Source organism: Chrysochloris asiatica, unplaced genomic scaffold, assembly GCF_000296735.1.
Source record: "Chrysochloris asiatica unplaced genomic scaffold, ChrAsi1.0 scaffold00010, whole genome shotgun sequence".
Lineage (NCBI taxonomy): Eukaryota > Metazoa > Chordata > Mammalia > Afrosoricida > Chrysochloridae > Chrysochloris > Chrysochloris asiatica.
The window spans coordinates 34,384,915-34,404,315 of NW_006408528.1; the positions used below are offsets into that span (position 1 = coordinate 34,384,915).

Below are 19,401 nucleotides of genomic sequence, written 5' to 3' on the forward strand. Positions count from 1 at the left end.
AGAATTGATGCTTTTGAGTTATGGTGTTGGAGGAGAATATTGAAAGTGTCATGGGCTGCCAAAAGAACCAACAGATCTGTATTGGAAGATGTGCAGTCAGAGTGCTCCTTGGAGGCCAGGATGGCCAAACTTCGTCTTTCATCCTTCAGACATATTGTCAGGAGGGACCAGTCGCTGGAGAAGGATATCATGTTTGGTAAGGTGGAGCGTCAGAGAAAATGAGGAAGACCCCCAGCGAGATGGATTGGCAAAGTGGCAGCATCAATGGGCTCAAGCATGGCAACAATTGTGAGTTTGGCCAAGGACTGGGCAATGTTTTGTTCTGTTGTACATAGGGTTGCTATGAGTCAGTACCCACTCGATGGCACCTAATAACAACAACAACAAGAACACATCCATAAGTATAGGTCAAGTTCATCAAATTGTAGCAATTTACACTCATTATCAAAAATTTTTATCTTCCTCTAGTCAAGTTCTGATCATCAAGCCATTTGAAGGTAAGGTCAAATGGGTACTATCTGCAAGTTTGAGCATTCTTGTGCATCTCCCCTCACTTCTTATCAGCTGGATGCTTCATTCTCAGCCCCAGCCCTCCATGGCTAAGTTATTGTCTGTGGGCTCAGGAGTCCCTAGGTCTCACCATACTTTGGCCCAACCAGCCCTTCTTTTTCTCTTTCTCATCTCCTGTTTGATGGGACCTTCCATCTTCTTTGGATACTTTCTGCATCTTTCAATATTTTGCCCATGGAATCCTTCAATATTGCAAGCCCAGGCTTGAATTTTTTCTTCAGTTCTTTCAGCTTGAGAAATGCTAAGCATGTTCTTCCCTTTTGATTTCCTAACTCCACATCTTTGTACATTTCAATATATACATGGTTTTATCTTCTCGAACTGCCCTTTGAAAATTTCTGTTCAGCTCTTTTGCTTCATTTCCTGCATTTTCTTTAGCATCTCTACTCTGGAGAACAAGTTTCAGAGTCTCTTTTGACATACATTTTGGTCTTTTGCTTCTTTCTTGTTTACTTAATGACCTTTTGCTTTTGCTTTCTTCCTGCATGTTCTTCATGTCTTCCTACAGCTCTTCTGGTCTTTGGTCATTAGTGTCTAATGCATTAAATCTGCTCTTGAGCTGGTCTCTAAATTTAGGTGGAATTATTTCAAGGTCATATTTTGGCTCTTATGGACTTATTTTAATTTCTTCAGCTTAACCTGAACTTGCTACCAGCTGTTCCACGTGAGAAAGATGAGGCTTTCTGCTCCCATAAAGATTTATAGCCTTGGAAACCTTGTTCAGGGTCGCTATGAGTCGGAACTGACTCCATGGCACATAACAACAACAACAACAACAACCTGAACTTGCAGTTGAGCAATTGCTGGTTTGTTTCACAGTCTGCCAATGACGTGGTTTTGGCTGATGATATGCAGCTTTTCCAGATGTAGTCAATTTGATTTCTGTGTATTCCATCTGGGTAGGCCCATGTGTATAGTCATCATTTTTCTTGTTTAAGAAAGGTATTTTTAATTAACAAATCATTGGTCTTACAAAATTCTATCATGCATCATTTCTTTCACCAAGGCCATATTTTCCAGCTACTGATCCTTCTTTGTTTCCAACTTTGCATCCCAACCATTAGCCAATAGCTAAGCTATTTTAAACATTTTATATAAAATACATTTCCACAACATTGAGCTTTATTTTCTGTAAATCTCCTACATGAAATCCTATGTAATTAGTGCTTCTTTTATTCTTTGAACTGTTGCTTTTTTACTACTTCTCTGTCCCCTTCACAGTCCCATAGCATGGCTTCCTTTGATCATCCAGATTTTGCTCTTTCTACTCCGTGACAACTTCCCTGTCAGGTCAGCAGCCTATTGGTCCCATGCCCACATTTAATTCTGCTTCTGCTGCTTTGCTCATTGAAATTCATGAAGCAAACCACCATTAAAGCCCTGTTCTAGCTAATTTAGGCTCAGCATTTTCCTGGACACAGTACTTCTTCTGGAAAATTTTTATTAGTCATCTTCAGAAGGAAACCCATAGTATACCTCTGATAATATATAAGTATACTCAATTTTTGAAAGAAAAAAAAATTACAGGACATACCACCCTTTTTTGTCTTAGTTCCTCAAAGATAACTTGCATTTATACTCATTATTTAAATCCAATAACTTTTTACTCTCTGTATGTTATGTGCATGGCATGCTGCTATTAAGGTTTTCAACGTAGTGTAAATAAGAGTTTTTCAAAATAATGATGTTCTTAACTTAATTTCTGAGTTTAATCTCTAGTATTCAATATTAGGAGCTTTGGAGGCATAGTGTGTTATGTGTTGGTTTGCTAACCGCAAGGTCAGCAGTTCGAATCCACTAGTCACTCTGTTGGAAAAAGATGAGGCTTTCTGCTCCCATAAAGATTTACAGCCTTGGTGGAAATCCTACACTGGGTTACTATTGTGTATCTTAGTGACACACAAGTACCACCACCACCATTCAAGATTAAATCCATTGCTATCAAGTCAATTCTGACTCATTGCTGAGCAATTACTAAGAATGATATTATTTTACATGAGATGCTTCTCTATTGGAGTTCTGGTGTGGCGATGTAGGATAAGCAGTGGACTGGGCAGTTCAAACCTACCAGCTGCTCTTGGAAACCCTATACACAATCACTATTACTCAGATCCAACTCAATGGCACGTAACAACAGCAGCTTCTCTATCACAGAAAATCCAAAAAATCAAACCCACTGCCATGGCGTTAATCCCAATTCATAAAGACTGCCTCATAGGATTGTCAAGATGAAATGTTTACAGAAGCAGACAGCCTCATCTTTCTCCTGCCGAGCGACTGGTGGGTTTCAATCACCGACCCTGGTTAGCAGCCCAACATTAGGCCCACAGTACCACCAGGTCCCCTCTAACACAGAGGTCTTGTTTATTTCAGATCACAAAGGATCTGAAAACTCATACAGTTTCTCTTTGGAAATTGGCCTTCTCATTGTCTATATATAAGAGGCAAACAAATGTGTTTATGCTTTGAAAGCTTATTAGAGAAGGATCTGCAAAATTATTTGCTTACATTTGTTTTCCATTCAGTAAAATAAGTGTCAATTTTTTTTCAGTCAATCTTCATAAATGATTCCAATTTTTGTTTAGAATTCTCCACATTTGAGGGTGTTCTGCTTCTACATGATAATAATGACAAGCAGTTGACACTAGATGAGTGCTGACACTTTCCTAGAAACAGTTTCATTGTGATCTCTGTTTGCTGTGGTCAATGCAGCAATAAGCTAGATCCCCCTAAACGTCTTCCCTGAAAAAAAATCAACCTCTCAAATCTACAAAGTGTTTATCATTTATAGATCTGTAGCAATTTCCAGCTTTCCTGGCCTTCTTAAAGCAGGCTAATTTTCCATGGGTAAAATATGCATATAGTAAACTTCAGTATTGCTTGACTTGGGCATTCTGTATGAATCTGTAAAGTGGAAAACAATTTCAATTAAATCTTAGTTTTAAGGTGAAACATTTTGCTTTGTCTCTTATCAAAACAACTGCATAACATTTTGTTGCTAGGAGTTAATTTAACAGGTAATAAACTTTCAAATTTATTACTGTCCTTACTTAGCCTAGTACTTAAAATTTGTTATTTTTTTTCTGCACTTAATTTAGAATTGATAACAATTCTGACAAAAAAAGACAAGCAATTTTCTATGCTCTAAAAACAGTGTTTTATTCCCATGGTTACCATGGTAGAATTCCCTGAGAAACAAATTCTGCTTCAGTACAGAGCATTTTCTAAGTTATTTGGAAACCAAATATTTCTTATGTAAATAGAAAAAAAATTAACTTTAATTGTTAAATGAAATTGTTTAGAAATGTGAATATCATTTATAAATTAGTAGTACTGATGCTGGTATATATATACATGTATTTTTTATCACTAGCCTATATTTTGCAAGAAGTCCTGGGGTATTGCAAATAGTTAAGCATTCAACTACCAGCCAAAAGGTGTGCTGTTCAGAGCCACCTAGAAATGCCTTGAAATATCACCCTGACAATCAGCTTCTATAAGGTCACAGCCTTGACAACCGTACAGAGAAGAGTTTTACTTTGTACACGTGGGGTCACCATGACTTGAAACAGGTTCAATGACAACTAACAACAAAACATTTTGTAAAATTTATGTTCTTACCTGAACAAACTGTTAGAAATCTAGAGACCCTGATGTCACACATAACTGTGGAAGGTGGACAGGACAGAATGAAACTTTCTTGATGAATGCAGGTTTGGTTATTTAACATGCTGAGGAGAGGTATTTCAAACTGTATTCCCAGGACAGTTAACATCAGTGAGGTTGGGGAAGAAGCCAAGAGAAAGAAAGAAAGTCTGATGTGTGAAACATTGTTCCAGAATACGTCTGCTTTTATATCTTAGAGCTACATTTATAAAAGCACTTAAATAAATGATTTTTTTTCTCAAAAAGTATTTGAATATTGTTGAATCTCTACTGTGTAGTAATCTGAGGGTTCTGCTGGCAAAATAAAACTGGACTAGATGTATGGTTGTTCTGACTTGGGGTAATGTTTCCAACTTTCAACACTGAGCTCTCTGAGAACTTAAGCTGACTTCAAGTCAAAACTCAGAAACTCAGAAGAAATGTCTCGTTTGTATGTTTGCCTTTAAAAATAAAGCTTCATGAGCATGCTTACTTCAGTGGAGGGTCTTACTAATTACTGTGGACATTCACTCCTTTGAAAATCTTGGTTGTACCATACCAAGGGAGTGAGCTAAACAGAATTTGCAAAAACTATCTAGATGAATACCATGCACTTTCTACTCGTAACGTTCTTTGAAGCTTAAACAGAAAGGACAATAATACGTGATATAAGGCAAGTACAAGCACCATGAGGGGTGGATACAGAAGAAGACGTTATCACCATTTGTCAGGAAGTGGAATGGTTCAGGGATAAGGTGGGATCTGAGTTATCCTTGAAAGACAGAATTGTGAAGCACATAAATTCTACTGGGGTTGACAGAAGGCATCAGGAGGCTTGGAAATCAAGGAGCTCATTAAGAAAATGTCAATATGTCTCATTTGGCTAAAATATGGAATATGTAGGAGGCAACAGTAAAAGGAGAGAAAAGAACAGAGGATGGACTGTAAGGTTACAGTTGTGAAGAGCCATTGTGTTGGTTCTAACTCATAGCCACCCCTATATAGGTTTCCAAGGAAACAAGATTAGTGGGTCTGAAGCACTAATCTTGTGGTTAGCAGTCTAGTGCCTATTCAGCAGAGCCGCACCAGGTGATACTTAATCCTTATGACAGGGCAAAGAAAAATCTAAGAATCTACAACCTCCCCTTGCCACCTACTAATCACCTCATTCTGTTTTTGGAGGCCTTTGAGGTAACCATATGGTATTGAGTGGGAAGGAATAGTGGAAGGAACCCTGAACACTGCTTTACAAAACAAGGAAGTAGTTGAAGAGATCAAAGAGAAGATGGGTGGAGATACAGTGGAGAGAGAAACCAGTTGGGAAGGCATGTTTCTGGAGGTGTTTTAAGAGGGAGGGGTGCACGAGAAGCATCTCTCAGGGTCTTGATGTGATGTTGTAGAACAGGCACTTGACTGCTAAGCACAAAGTCTGTGGTTCAACACCTCCCCCGGATCCCCCCCTCCAAGTGTGCCTCGGAAAGTCTATACAGGTCACTATGAGTCAGAACCTACTCGATGGCACACACCAACAAGGAGAGGCATTTGCTATGATGGGGAATTTTAGGAAGCTTGGCTGCCTGATGTGCTATGGAGCTCCATCCTCTAGTGCCTCCTAAAGGCACCATTAATAAGACACAGTGTTCACCGAGAACTCCTGAGGCAGAGCTGCGGTTCCTTCTGGCTGTGCTAAGATGGGTCTTACGACGGGCTCAGAAGGGCTGTTTTATGTTATATATTAGGTATCTGTAGAGAGCCTTAGGGATTTGGGGGGTGGGGGGGTGGGAGTGAGGTAGGAGTAAGGGAAGAGCACAGAATAGAATTTCATAGAACTTAAATGACTTGATAAAGTTTCTACAGCTATTTCATACAGTGCTACAAACTCAACAAAAATCCATTTTATTGAACCACTATGCTCATCAGTGATTCTTTCCCCTGCAAACTATTAAGATAAAAGATAATTTGATCCTATCTATTCTCAGCTGAGGAGTCCTGGTGTGGTGATGTGGGTTAATGAGACAGACTGCAAAGCCGTTTGAACTTACAAGGTCAGTGGTTCAAGCTCACCAGTTGCTCCTTGGAAACCCTATACAGGGTTGCTATGGGTCAGAACTGACTCGACAGCACTTAACAACAACAACAACAACATTCTCAGCTGAAGGAGCCCTGATGATGTATTGGGTTATGTGCTGGGTCAGCATTCAAATTCACCAGTACCTCTGCAGGAGAAAGATGAAGCTTCCTGTTCCTTTAAAGATTTACAGCCTTGAAAACCCTAAGCCCGGTCACTATAACTTAGAACTGAATCGATGGCACACAACCACCTTCACCACCACTGACAATTGATGAGCCCTAGTGGCGCTGTAGGGTAAGTGTTTGGCAGGTAACTGAAAGAACAGTAGTTCAAAACCACTAGCCACTACGCAGGAGAAAGATGAGGCTGTCTGCTTCCATAAAGGTTTACAGTCTCAGATTTGTTGAATGTAAAGTTGATGATCTTGTCTTTAAACCTTCATTCAATTCACACTGAAAAGTTAACAACAACAACAACAACAAGATTTACAGTCTCAGCAGCCCTATATAGGGTCACCATAAGCCAGACCTGACTCAATGGCAGTGAATGTGGTTTAGGTTTGATTCTCAGTTGAAGGAGCCTGGTGGTACAGAGATTACAGCCCCTATCTTGCTAACTGAAAGGTCTGTGGTTCGAACCCACCAGCCACTCAGTGGGAGGAAGACATGGCAGTTTGCTTCTCTAAAGATTACAACCTTGGAAACCCTATTGGGTAGGTCTACTCTGTCCTATATGATCACATGAGTTGGAATCGATTCCACGGCAATGGGCTTTTGATTCTCAATCATAGATAGTATTTATAGGTGACAAAATTTCTGTCTTCTTAATCTGAGGCTTGATGTCAGCTAATTCCTTGCCCTTTTATTTCATGATGCCACCCCGTATGCTGGATAGGTATGATCTGGAAATATGTAAAGAACTTTTGTCTTTACATATTTAATGGGATTGGCACTATGTTCTAAGTTTGCTGGTACCTCCCTTGTGTTGCCACAATACCAACATAAACAAGTATACAAAAGGATGGAACAAAAGGCTGCTGAGTTCAGGGCCACTGCTACTTTCTCTTCTGGTTCCGAGCTCGAGGTCTGGCATTTGGTGGATGCTCAGGAAAGATTTACAAGAGTAGTAAAGGAAGAAAACCAAAGAGCAGAAGCAAACAAAACTGCAATTCTTCTCTACCTCCAATTGTCAACACTCTTCCAACTTCCATTTGTCACTAATCCTGGTCTGTTCAGATAGCAAACTTTTTCTGAAAATACTCCAGATTCCAGTTAGAACTAACCTTCATGTTTATTATTCTGAAGATGTTAAGGAATGAAAACACCTGAACTAACATGGGCCTTTTCTCTCACCTGCTTTCTTCTGCAGTCTACTTTGCCAAGTGGAATGCTACCTGCATTGGCAAAAACAAAAACAAAACAAGCAACAAAAAACCCTCACACATACACGATTTCTGTCTCTTTCTGTATATAATTTCATAGTGAAAAATATTTATGGAGAAAATGGAAACTATATTGTTCACTAAACTCTACCTGTTTTAAAGTTTCTTGACAAATAAAATCTTGAAAAAATTTTCAGGGTATTCACACAGGAAAGATTTTACTTTATTTGCATCTATATATGTGTGCAGGAGTCCTGATGTGGTGCTGTAGGATAAACACTGGACTACTAACCACAAGGTTGGTTATTAGTAGGACAAACCCCTGAGCCACTCCTTGGAAACTATATACAAGGTGGCTATGAGTCAAAACCAAGTCACAGCACTTAACAGCATGCATGTATGTGTATCTTTCCATATGTATGTGTATACATATTTTAAATTTCATAGTGAAAAATATTTATAGAAACAATGGAATCTATCTGTCTTGTTTAATAAAATAGCAGTCTGTTTAATAGCAGTCATGATAGCCAAATAAAATCTTGAAAAATTATCCTTACAAGACTGCCTGGATGTGTGATGGAAAAGTGAACACATGCCAACAATTGCATGATTTACTGGAAGAGTTCAAACAGACATTCGGTTATCCAAATTCATTGTGTCTAAAAGCAATTAGAGGGGTGTGATATCTAAGAAATGAACAGGGAAACATTTAAATAACAGCAATAAAGATTTACCTTATTTGTCTTACTACATAGTTTGTTAAAAAAAAAAAAAAACACACAATTTGTAAAACCCTAAAATAGTTGTATATAAATGTTGATTTGAAGACTATTAAGTGAAAAATGTCAGCTAAAATAGGAGACAGGCGATTAAGTTTCATTCCTCGGTCAGAATCTGGCCAGTCTTAGTCGTAACAATTACACTATATGCATGAATCTACTATGACTGCAAACTTCTTAAGGTGTGACTCTTGTCTTTTCATCTTTGTAACCACTCACTTTATTAGTTAAGGTGTAAAACAAATAGAAAATATTGTAGTTTCTTGAAAAATATTTGCAATTTCATTAGGAATAATCACAAGAAATTCATCAGTAACTCTACAGCAGGTCTGAACTAGAAAATGAGCAAATGTTTCATCACATTAGAATAGAACCAATACTTTTAGTAATTAAGATTTTTATTTTAAAAAATGCAAAATTAATTAATTATCAGGTACCAGTCTTAAGAGAAACAACTATATAAGAAACAGAAAGTATATTTTCTTTGTGTAAATATCCCAGTAAAAGGGCTAATTTTAACGGTGATTAGGTAAAAAAAAAAGATGGCAATATGAAAATATGTGTATAAATACACAGTGGGAAATAGTGCTGTGAAATATACCTAAGTAATAAGTTACAACCCTTTTAGAAAATAATCTGAATACTATCAAAAACCTACTATATCTACATGTCCAGCCCAGGGACTTCTCGGTGAGCTTGAGGTCCAGTTACTGGGCTTCACCCTAAGACCGGTGGCTTCTTCTGGGTTCCCTGTGCTTGTGGAACATCATCCAGCCAATTTGCTAAGTTAGAAACTCAAGCACCATTTTCCTCTTCATTCCAATCCACTCAGACACAAAGCCCACCATTTTATACTTCTTTAATATTTCTCATGCATTCTCTTCTTTTTTCCTATTGCTTTGGTTCTGTTTCTCTTCACATTTTTCCTTGGTCCTGGAAATGGTTCTCTAAGTGGTGATTTAGGAGAAGAGACAAATTTCAGGTCATTTTTAAGAAAGAGGGAACTAAGTGAAAGAATTGTTATTGTTGTTGTTAAATGCTGTGGATTTGGTTATGACTCATAGCAATCCTGTGTAGGGATGCCACGAACTCTTGGTGTGGCATTGTAGGATCAACTCTGGACTTTGAACCACAAGGTCAGCAGTTCAAATCCACCAGCTGCTCCTCAGAAACCCTGTACAGGGCCGCTATGAGTCAGAACCTACTCGATGGTACTTAACAACAACAACAACAGTGTTTTCAAGGAACGACTGGTAGGTTTGAACCACCGATCTTGAGATACAAACTGATCTGCAGCTGAGTGCTTATCCTACAGTGTCACACCACAGGAGAACAATTCAGTCTGAGACAGGAATAATGAATTTAGTTGTTGATATGTTTAGCTTAAGGTACTTTTGGTGCTATCCAGGTGAAAATATTATCGGTACATGCATGTATGGGTATGAGCAAGCCTTAAGAATAGCAGGATAATTTTAAAGTAGACACCATGGAAATGTATGAAATATCCCTCTTCTGCTACTGCACCACCATCTGTAAATTGGTCATAGTGGGATGGCTTACACCACAGTTACTGCAGTGCTAAAAGTGATCACACACTAATATTTCAAATAGCAGCCCAATCATCTATGGTGCACAGGTTTCAGTGGAACTTCTAGATTAAAACAGATTAGGAAGAAAGGTTTGGCAGTTTACTTCTGAAAATTAACCAGTAAAAAAGACCTATGGATCACAATAGAATGTTGTCTGATGCAGTGCTAGAAGATAAGTGTCTGACGTTGAAAGGCACTCAAAATATACAATGATCATAAGGAATTTGAGCAAACCAGTGATGGTAAATAAAGATGGCACAGAACACGCAACATTGTGTTTGTCATACAGGAGGTTGTCATACATGTGTCTATGCCAACATGATGGAAACTAACAACCTGCTCTACTGTTTCCCCAAAGCCTTCTGCTGCACCTCAGTCCTCAGGGATACTTGCTCCTCTTCAACATGAATAACACTGTATAAACCTTCAGTGTGATGCAAGTAAATTTTTGCTAAAGATACTTCAAAAACAACTGCAGCAATACATTGACTGGGAACTGCCAGAGGTTCAGAGTGCATTCAAACGAGGACTTGGAATGAGGATATCATTGCTGACATCAATCAGATGGATTTTGGCAGAAAGCAGAGAATACCAAAAAGATGTTTATCTGTGCTTTACTGACTATACAAAGGCTTTCAACTATGTAGATAATGCCAAACTATGGACAACACTGTGCAGACTTTACTATTATGGAACACTTAATTGTGCTCATGAGAAATCTGTACAAAGACTAAGAGGCAATTGTTCAAACAGAACAAGGGGACAATGAATGTTTTAAAATCAGGAAAGGTGTGTGCCAGGGTTGTATTCTTTTACCATACTTATTCAATCTGTACGCTGAGCAAATAATCCGATAAACTGGATTATACGAAGAACATAGCATCAGGATTGGAGGAAGACTCATTAACAAATTACAATATGCAGATGATACAACCTTGCTTGCTGAAAGCGAAGAGGACTTAAAATACTGATGAAGGTCAGAGATCACAGCCTTTGGAATGGGTTGTACCTCAATGTAAAGAAAATAAATATCTTTACCACTGGACCAATAAATAACATCATAATAAATAGCAAAAAGATAGAAGTTGTCAAAGATTTAATTTTGCTTGCATTCAGTATCAATACACAGGGAAGCAGCAGTCAAGAAATCAAATGATGTATTACATTAGATAAATCTGCTGCACAAGACCTCTTTAAAGTGTTCAAGAACAGAGATGTTAGTTTGAGCACAAGCTGCATCTGATCCAAGCTATGGTATTTTCAGTAACCTCATATGCATGAAAATGTTGGACAATGAATAAGGAGACCACAGAAGAGTTGATGCATTTGAGTTCTGGTGTTGGAGAAGAATGTTAACAGTGTCATGGGCTGCCAGAAAAGCCAACAAATCTCTGTTGGAAGAAGTACATCTAGAATGCTCCTTAGAAACCAAGATGACCAGACTTTAACTCTCACACTTTGGTCATTTTATTAGGAGGGACCAGTCCCTGGAGAAGGACATCATGCTTGGTAAAATTGAGGGTCAGTGAAAAACAGGAATACCCCCAATGAGATGGATTGGCACAATGTCAGTAGTAATAGACTCAAGCGTAGCAACAACTGTGAGGTTGGTGCAGGATCAGGCACTGTTTTGTTCTGTTGTGCATAAGGTCACTTTGAGTTGGAACCAACTCGAAGATACCTAACAACAAGAACAACAATACCTTCTAGCTTCTTTTTCCCCCAAATTAAGCTTCTAAGGGATTGTTGTTGTTAAGCACCATAGGATTTCCAATGTTGTATTTAAAAAAAAAAATGTTTTATTGTGAATTATGTGATAGTTTACATGGGAGAACATTAGTTTTACATTCATCCTATTGTATATCGTTTCATTGCCATGGTTACAATCCCCTCCATGCATCATCAACCAATCAAAGGGTATACGCTAAAGTCTGCCCCCTCGGTCATCAGCACATAGCCCCTCTCCCTCTCTGGATCTAAAGTCCCCAGCTGCTCCATCTCTCCAAGTCATCATCTCTGCCTCCATCTCAGGCATCACTGCTTCTCTGGGTAGGGTCCCGCTCTATGCTCTTCTCCCTTGATGGTCTCAGGCACCTCCACTCCTAGACTACAAAGTCAGTCACTCCCCTCCTTTTGCTACAAAATGTCTACATGTACATTTCCAACCCTCACAGTCAGTCCTGATAACAATTATTCACTATTGTATCACAAGAGACCTACCCGCATCTCCTTTCACCAGCCCTGTCCAGACAGATTGGATACTACTCAGTGGAGATTCTACCTTCCTCCATGCCCTCTGGATCTAGGTTCCCTCTTGAAAGCTTGTAAGCCAGTCACTTCTTGCCTTTGTAGCGCCCCCCCCCCCCCATTTTGGATAGCCAATGTCTAAGTTGCCCATTCCTGTCTACTCTGTGTATGGAGGGGGTGGGAATGATCCTCACTGTAAAGATTTTTTCCCTCTTTTGAGCTACTGCATTCATACGTGTAGGTCAAATTCACCAAATTGTATCAGATTACTCTTTTTTTTCTTCTTCTTTCTTCTTCTAGTTGAGCTCTGATCATCCCAATGTTGTACATCTTTATCAGAGCAGAAAACCTCATCTTTTTCCTGTAGAGCCACTGGTGGGCTCAAACGGCCAAGTTTGTGGTTAGTATTCCAGTGCTTTATGAAATAATAGGTACCTTTTATATGTCTTATATCTATGAATCTGTCTTGTGCTGGAGCAATATAACACACAAAATAAAGTTAGAGTTGAACAGGTAAGTTTGGTTTCAGCCCCTATAATAAGAATGATACTCAGCCTTACTTATGACAGTGCTTGACGTACAGTGAGTGCTATTACTGTCTGTGAAATAAATGAACACTCAGTATACCTTGTGTGACAGGCTTGTGTTCTGTCACCATACTTATTCAACCTGTATGCTGAGCAAATGATCCGAGAAGCTGGGTTCTATGAAGGAAAACATGGCATCAGGATTGGAGGAAGACTCATTAACAACCTGTGATATGCAATGATACAACCTTGATCACTGAAAGAGAAGAGGACTTAAAATATTTACTGATGTAAGTTGGAACTGACTTAATGACACTTAACAACGATAACATTTCCCTTCAACACATTCTTAATATTTTAGTTTTACCTAATGTGGCATGCAATTAAAACTTGGACACAAATACTACAATTTATTACACATTTTATAGGAAGTCCAACAATTCAGTTTTACAAATAAGCTGTTTCAGTGAAAAAGGTCACCTGTTCACAAATGTAGTCCATCTTCTTCATCTACTTACTGACAATTACTTGGACACACCCACACTCCATTTTTATCAAATTGTATCTTCTGTTATAATAATTCACACTTTTACTTCTTTAGTATTTCCTCCAATATTCTAATATCCTTTGTGCCTCCCAAATGTTCCTGTGCTTCCTTTTTTCTATGCCTTGGCTAAGTGAGGTCTAAGACCTAACAACAACCAGACAACTGTCTTCATGAAATGAGGAGAAGGGAGGAACTGGTTGGCTCTTGGTGAAAAGAAGAGAGCCAAAACACTTAGGCCAAATTATTTCATGTTTTGATTTTGGCTCTTGACATTAAGACAAGAGTGGTTTTATAGTTTCCAAGTCTTGAAAGTTCAACATCGGACACACTGACACTTGACAGCTGTGGTCATATTTATAACTCAGTAGTAGTTTACATAACCATAGAGGAAGAGTAAAATAGGCATCCTAACTTGGGGACTACCATGAAAGCTATCCCACTTTCTACCACTGAGTTAATTCTGACTTATAACGAACGACCCTATAGGACAGAGTAGAACTGCTCCTTAGGGTTTCCTGAGGCTGTAAATCTTTAGGAGAGCAGACAACCTCATCTTTCTCAGGTGAAGCGGCTGGTGCGTTTGAACTGCTGACTTTGTGGTTAGCAGCCCAATGCCACAATACCACCAGGCCTCTTATAAAAGCTGTAACTTACATTCATTACACAGAAAAGGAAACTGGGGACAGAGTCAAATTTTCAATGGTACAAGAAAGTTTGTGATGTTTCAGTTAGGCAGCAATGTCAGAGCTGGGGAGTAGGTATCCAGAATTAACCCACTGATGGTTCCCAAGCACCACTTCTAACATTCATTGCAAAATGTGAAAAACACTATATAGTTCTTGATCTGGTAGATCTTATTGTTTAATGTCATCATAATGCCAGTGGAGAATTAGAAAATTTCTATGCACCATATTTTTTGAAGAGAGGTATTCACTTGGGTCACAGTCAAGTTCTGAAAGATTAGGAACAGATATAAGGACTTCAAAAAGTGGCCCATGCAAATAGGTATTTTTCAGCCTGAATGGAATTATCTTTATGAGGCAATGTGATCAGGCAGGCTAGAATCTTACAGCATGCATTTAGGATAGGGGCCAGTTTCCCCAAACATTTGAGTCTCTTACCTCTCAACAGGGAATCTGCTGAGGAGAGCATCATGAATATAAAAACTTGAGGATCTCAGTGAATGATTAGGTTGCAATAATAGTTTGGACCCAAACTGAAGAGGGCTATGGTGTGGCGCTGTAGGATCACCACTGGACTGCTAACCAAAAGGTCAGCAGTTCAAACCCACCAGCTGCTCCTTGGAAACCCTATACTGGGTTGCGCTATGAGTTGGAACCGACTCAATGGAACTTAACAACACCATCAATGAATGCCATGCTGAACACTCCATATGACTTTCATCTATTTCAAGTACTGACAAGCCAGTTGAGAGACTTAACACTAATAACATAAATTCTATAAGCAGCTTCTGGTTGTTTCAATGTGATGGTCAGCCACAGGACATCTGGAAATGGATTTCCGTTTTATCTTTCAGTTTCCAACACAACTCTTGGTGTTCTGTGGCTACAGCTGCTGTTTAACCAACCGATGGAGGGTAACTTTATCTAACCAAACCTACTGCAGTTGAGTCGATTCCAACTCATTGTAATCCTACATATAAGGCAGGGTTAAAAAGACTTATAAGATTCATAAAGCATAGGGGAGTATTAAAAGTATCAGAAATAACACTATAGATGCCAATTAGAAACAATATCTTAGTGGAGTGTATTATGGAAATGAAAGGAGTCAGTAAAGTTATCTGTGTCAACACTGTATTTGGCCAAATTTTGCAGGCTTGAAGAACAGGTCTTATGCAATAAGATTACCAATGCTGGTAATAAAATTATCACTACTGAAAGGGTAGCTAAAACAGTTATTTGCAGCTATAGTGGAAGGCTCTTGTATATCCACTTGATTAGAGGCATGTGTGTTGAGGGATTAAGTAATATTTAACAAATTGTTATAACAATAATCAATATACACTAGGAATTATTCTAAATTATCCTTTGACTTTATAAAACAAATCTTTATCTTTTTGTTTCATAGCAAAAAACTTAAATGTAATTTTGTATTGTTAGGCTAAATTTGGTAGAAATAAATTCTAGACTACTTTTATTGAATTGAAATTAGTAGGGAGCGTAGTGTAGAAGTAGAAGTTCTATTGCAAAGTTGGACATACGATAGATTGTTAGCAGCAACAGAACCCCCTGATCACATGAAAATCTCAAGACTAGAGCCATGCTAAAGGACAGCTCTGAAGCACCACATGGAAACAGTGACAGACGAGGTCAGTTCTCATTTTAAACAATACATACATGTCTCACATGTACATTTTTCTTTTTTAAAAATCAGAGAGTATGGATATGTAACTTACACTCCTTTTGCTTCTCAGATGATGGAAAGTAGAAAATTTGAGTGCTCACTGCATTGTAACTATCTTTATCTTCAGAGGTAAATGCATATTCTTTCTATCATTACATGACAAAATCTATTGTCTTCATTTTATGGAAGTAGATATAGTAGAAATGTCCTCTTTTACTTCACTTCTCAATCCATGAAATAGCCTGTGCAAATATTTATTATACAATAAAAATATCAGAACCTACTCTACTGCATTGGTCCAGGATTGTAGGAAGCCCTTGGAAAAAGGGATAGGGACAATTTTGTTTTAAAGAGGTTCAAGTGCCTATATAATAAATGTAACAAATTATTTTGATTTCATTTTAGATCTACCTGAATTTTTAAGTAGATGATGATTCAGACTTTACCAAAGTAATCTAGAAAAAGGAATTACCTCATGCAGAAACAGAAAGGCTGGAGTCATAGATAAATCAACAAATCGCTCATCTCGAAAGTTAGTGGTAGGTGCTACAGCGTAAATGGGTTCTTTTTGATCCGTTTCTTCTTTCTTTTCTTCCTCTTCATTCTCTGTGTCTGTACTACTGTCTTCCATTTTTCACAATTCTAAAATAAAATAATTCCACACTCAGCCACTTAGGAGTGTCTTCACTTATAAAGTGAAAGTAATGGGCAAAAAAATTAAACCGATCAAAATGTAAATGGAGTGATTATTTTCCAGTGAAACTAGGAGTCAGTAAAGCCCCCTGTAATAATTTTATTAGAAGAGGTAGATTTGCTGTATAAAGGTTCTTCATTGCTACACTTACAACCATAATTCTAACTCTAAAAGAGAAGCTATTCTTTGGCATTAATTGGAAAATAAATCTTAACTAGAATATAAATGCCATGAGAACAGAATCTTTACTTTTGTTCCCTGAATATTGTAGAAGGCTCTCAATTATTACTTCTTGAGTGAATCTGTAACAACCTCAATTTTAAAACACAGCATAAAATTCACACAAATTCAATTGGAAAAGTAAACTTAACAGCCAGGCTGGGCTATGGGCCTCTGTAGAGTGAGGTGGATACAAGCATACATTGGAGGAGCTAAATTTAGGAAAATGATGGCGACTGCAAGGTCCACTCAGCAATGGGGCACTGGGGGCAGGAAGGCAGCGTTCATTCAGGGCAGCATTTGCTCATGGGTGAAGCTCAGAAGGCAAGAGAAAAGGGTAAAGAGAAATAGTAGATACAGGGAGTAAGTGGGAAATTGCAGTTAAAGCCACTTAAAAAATGTAGATGAATTGTTGATGGAAAACAAATTTGCATTCTAAACTTAAGTTTGTAAATATCCCAATAAAAAGTTTAAAAAAAAAAAGTTTCTTCCTCAAATCATATTGGGCCAGCTACATAATTTTCAGAGCCTGGTATAAAATGAAAACAGGGTGTCCTTTTGGTTAAAGAGGAAGGAAAAAGTGCCATTAAAGTTTTCCCCTTTTAAAACATTTTACTACTTATAAATGTGTATATAATAGGAGTAACAGTAGTACATGACTAATGACATCAAGAAAATAAAAATGTTGGTATCATAATTTTATATAATACAATAAATGACAATACTTTATTAATGTGATATCTTGATTGATCATAAGACACTTTTTGGTGCTTTTTATGCAAATTCTGTGGCAGCAGCAATGGATTCAAGCATAACTGGTCCTGTGCCAACCTCACAATTGCTATTAGGCATTGAGCCCAATTGGTGCTTCTACTGTGCCAATCCCTCTAACTGGGGGTCTTACTCTCTTTTGCTTACTCTTTACTTTAACAAACATGAAGTATTTCTCCAGGGACTGGTCCTTCCTGAGTATGTCTGAAGTATGGGAGATGAAATCTCGCCATCCTGGCTTCTAAGGAGCATTCTGAGTGTACTTCATCCAACACAGATTTGCTTGTTCTTCTGACAGTCCAGGGTACTTTAAATATTCTTCAACACCACAGTGCAAATGCATCAATTCTTCTATAGTTTTCCTTATTCATTTCAACAACTTTCACACGTCTATGAGGCAATTGATAACACCAGGGCTTGGGTCAGGAGCAACTTACTCCTCAAACTAACATCTTTGTTCTTGAACACTTCAAACAGGTCTTGTGCAGCAAATTTACCTAATGCAATAAATCATTTGATTTCTTAACTGCTGCTTCCATGAGTGTTGATAGTGGATCCAAGCTAAATGAAGTCTTTAACAACTTCAATCTTTTCTTCCTCTATCATGATGTTATTTACTGCTCCAGGTTGGGGTGGGGGGGATTTTTGTTTTCTTTACATTGAGGTGTAACCCATACTTAAGGCTGTGCTCTTTGATCTTCATCAGTAAGTATTTAAGTCCTCTTTGCTTTCAGCAAGCAAGACTGTATCATCTGCATATTACAGGTTGTTAGTGAGTCTTCCTTAAATCTGATGCCACGTTCTTCTTCATATAATCCAGTGTTTTGGATTTGCTCAGTGTACAGATTGAACAAGTATGATCAAACACAACCCTGATGTATAACTTTTCTGATTTTAAAACATTCAGTGTCCCCTTGTTCCGTTCTAATGACTGCATCTTGGTCCATGTACAGGTTCCTCAAAAGCACAATTAAGTGCTCTGAAATACCCATTATTTGTAATGTTATCCACATCTTGTCATGATCTATACAGTCAAAAGCTTTTGAATAGTCAATAAAACATAGGTAACCATCTTTATGTTATTATCTGCTTCCAGCCAAGATCCATCTTATGTAAGCCATGATATCCCTCATTGCATGTCCTCTTCTGATAATGGGCTGAACCTCTGGCAGTTCCCCGTCAACGTACTATTGCAGCTGTTTTTGAATTATCATTAGCAAAATATTACTTGTCTGTGATATTAATGATATTGTTGTTAAGTACCGTGAAGTCAGTTCTGACTCATAGTGACCCTGCACAGGGTTTCCGAGGCTGTAAATCTTTACAGTAGCAGAATGCCTCATCTTTCTCCCGCAGAACCGCTATTAGTTTCGAACTGCCGATCTTGAGGTTAGCAGCCTGATTTGTAACTACTACGCTACCAGAACTCCTTGATATTAATGATACTGTCCAAGAATTTCTGCATTCCATTGGATCCCCTCTCTTTGGAATGGGCACAAATATTGATCTCTTTCAATCAGTTGTCTTCCAAATTTCTTGGCATAGACGAGTGCCTCCAGTGTTACATCAGTTTGTTGTAAGATTTGAATTTGTATTCCATCAATTTCCAGAGTTTTGATCTTTGCCAATACTTACAGTGCACTTTTGACTTCTTCCCTCAGTACCACTGGCTCTTGATCATATGTTAACTCTTAAAATAGTTGAACATTGACCATTTATTTTTAGAACAGTGACTCTGTATTCTTTCTACCTTCTTTTGGTGCTTCCTGATTTCTACCACTCATCTGTCAGTTTGTCCTACCGTGGTGGCTTGCATGTTGCTGTGATGCTGGAAGCTATGCCACCAGTATTTTAAATACCAAAAACATGGTGGACAGATTTCAATTGCAGACTAAGACAGACTAGGAGGAAGGAAAAGAGGAACACCTCCAAATGTTTATCCACTGAAAACCTTACGACTTTTGCTCATAGAATCCTATTTTGAGACTTAAATTTTT

At 38.2% G+C, this 19,401-nt stretch overlaps 1 protein-coding gene across 1 annotated transcript in view; it reads right to left on the reverse strand.

The window, feature by feature from the left end:
- The window catches only part of CCDC146 (coiled-coil domain containing 146), a 122,296-nt gene extending 105,945 nt beyond the window's left edge, over nucleotides 1–16,351 (reverse strand). The window contains exon 1 of the mRNA XM_006834362.1: nucleotides 16,193–16,351. Within this exon, the coding sequence (XP_006834425.1) occupies nucleotides 16,193–16,351 (159 nt within the window). The remainder of the gene's footprint in view (nucleotides 1–16,192) is intronic.
- Nucleotides 16,352–19,401: the final 3,050 nt, after the last annotated feature.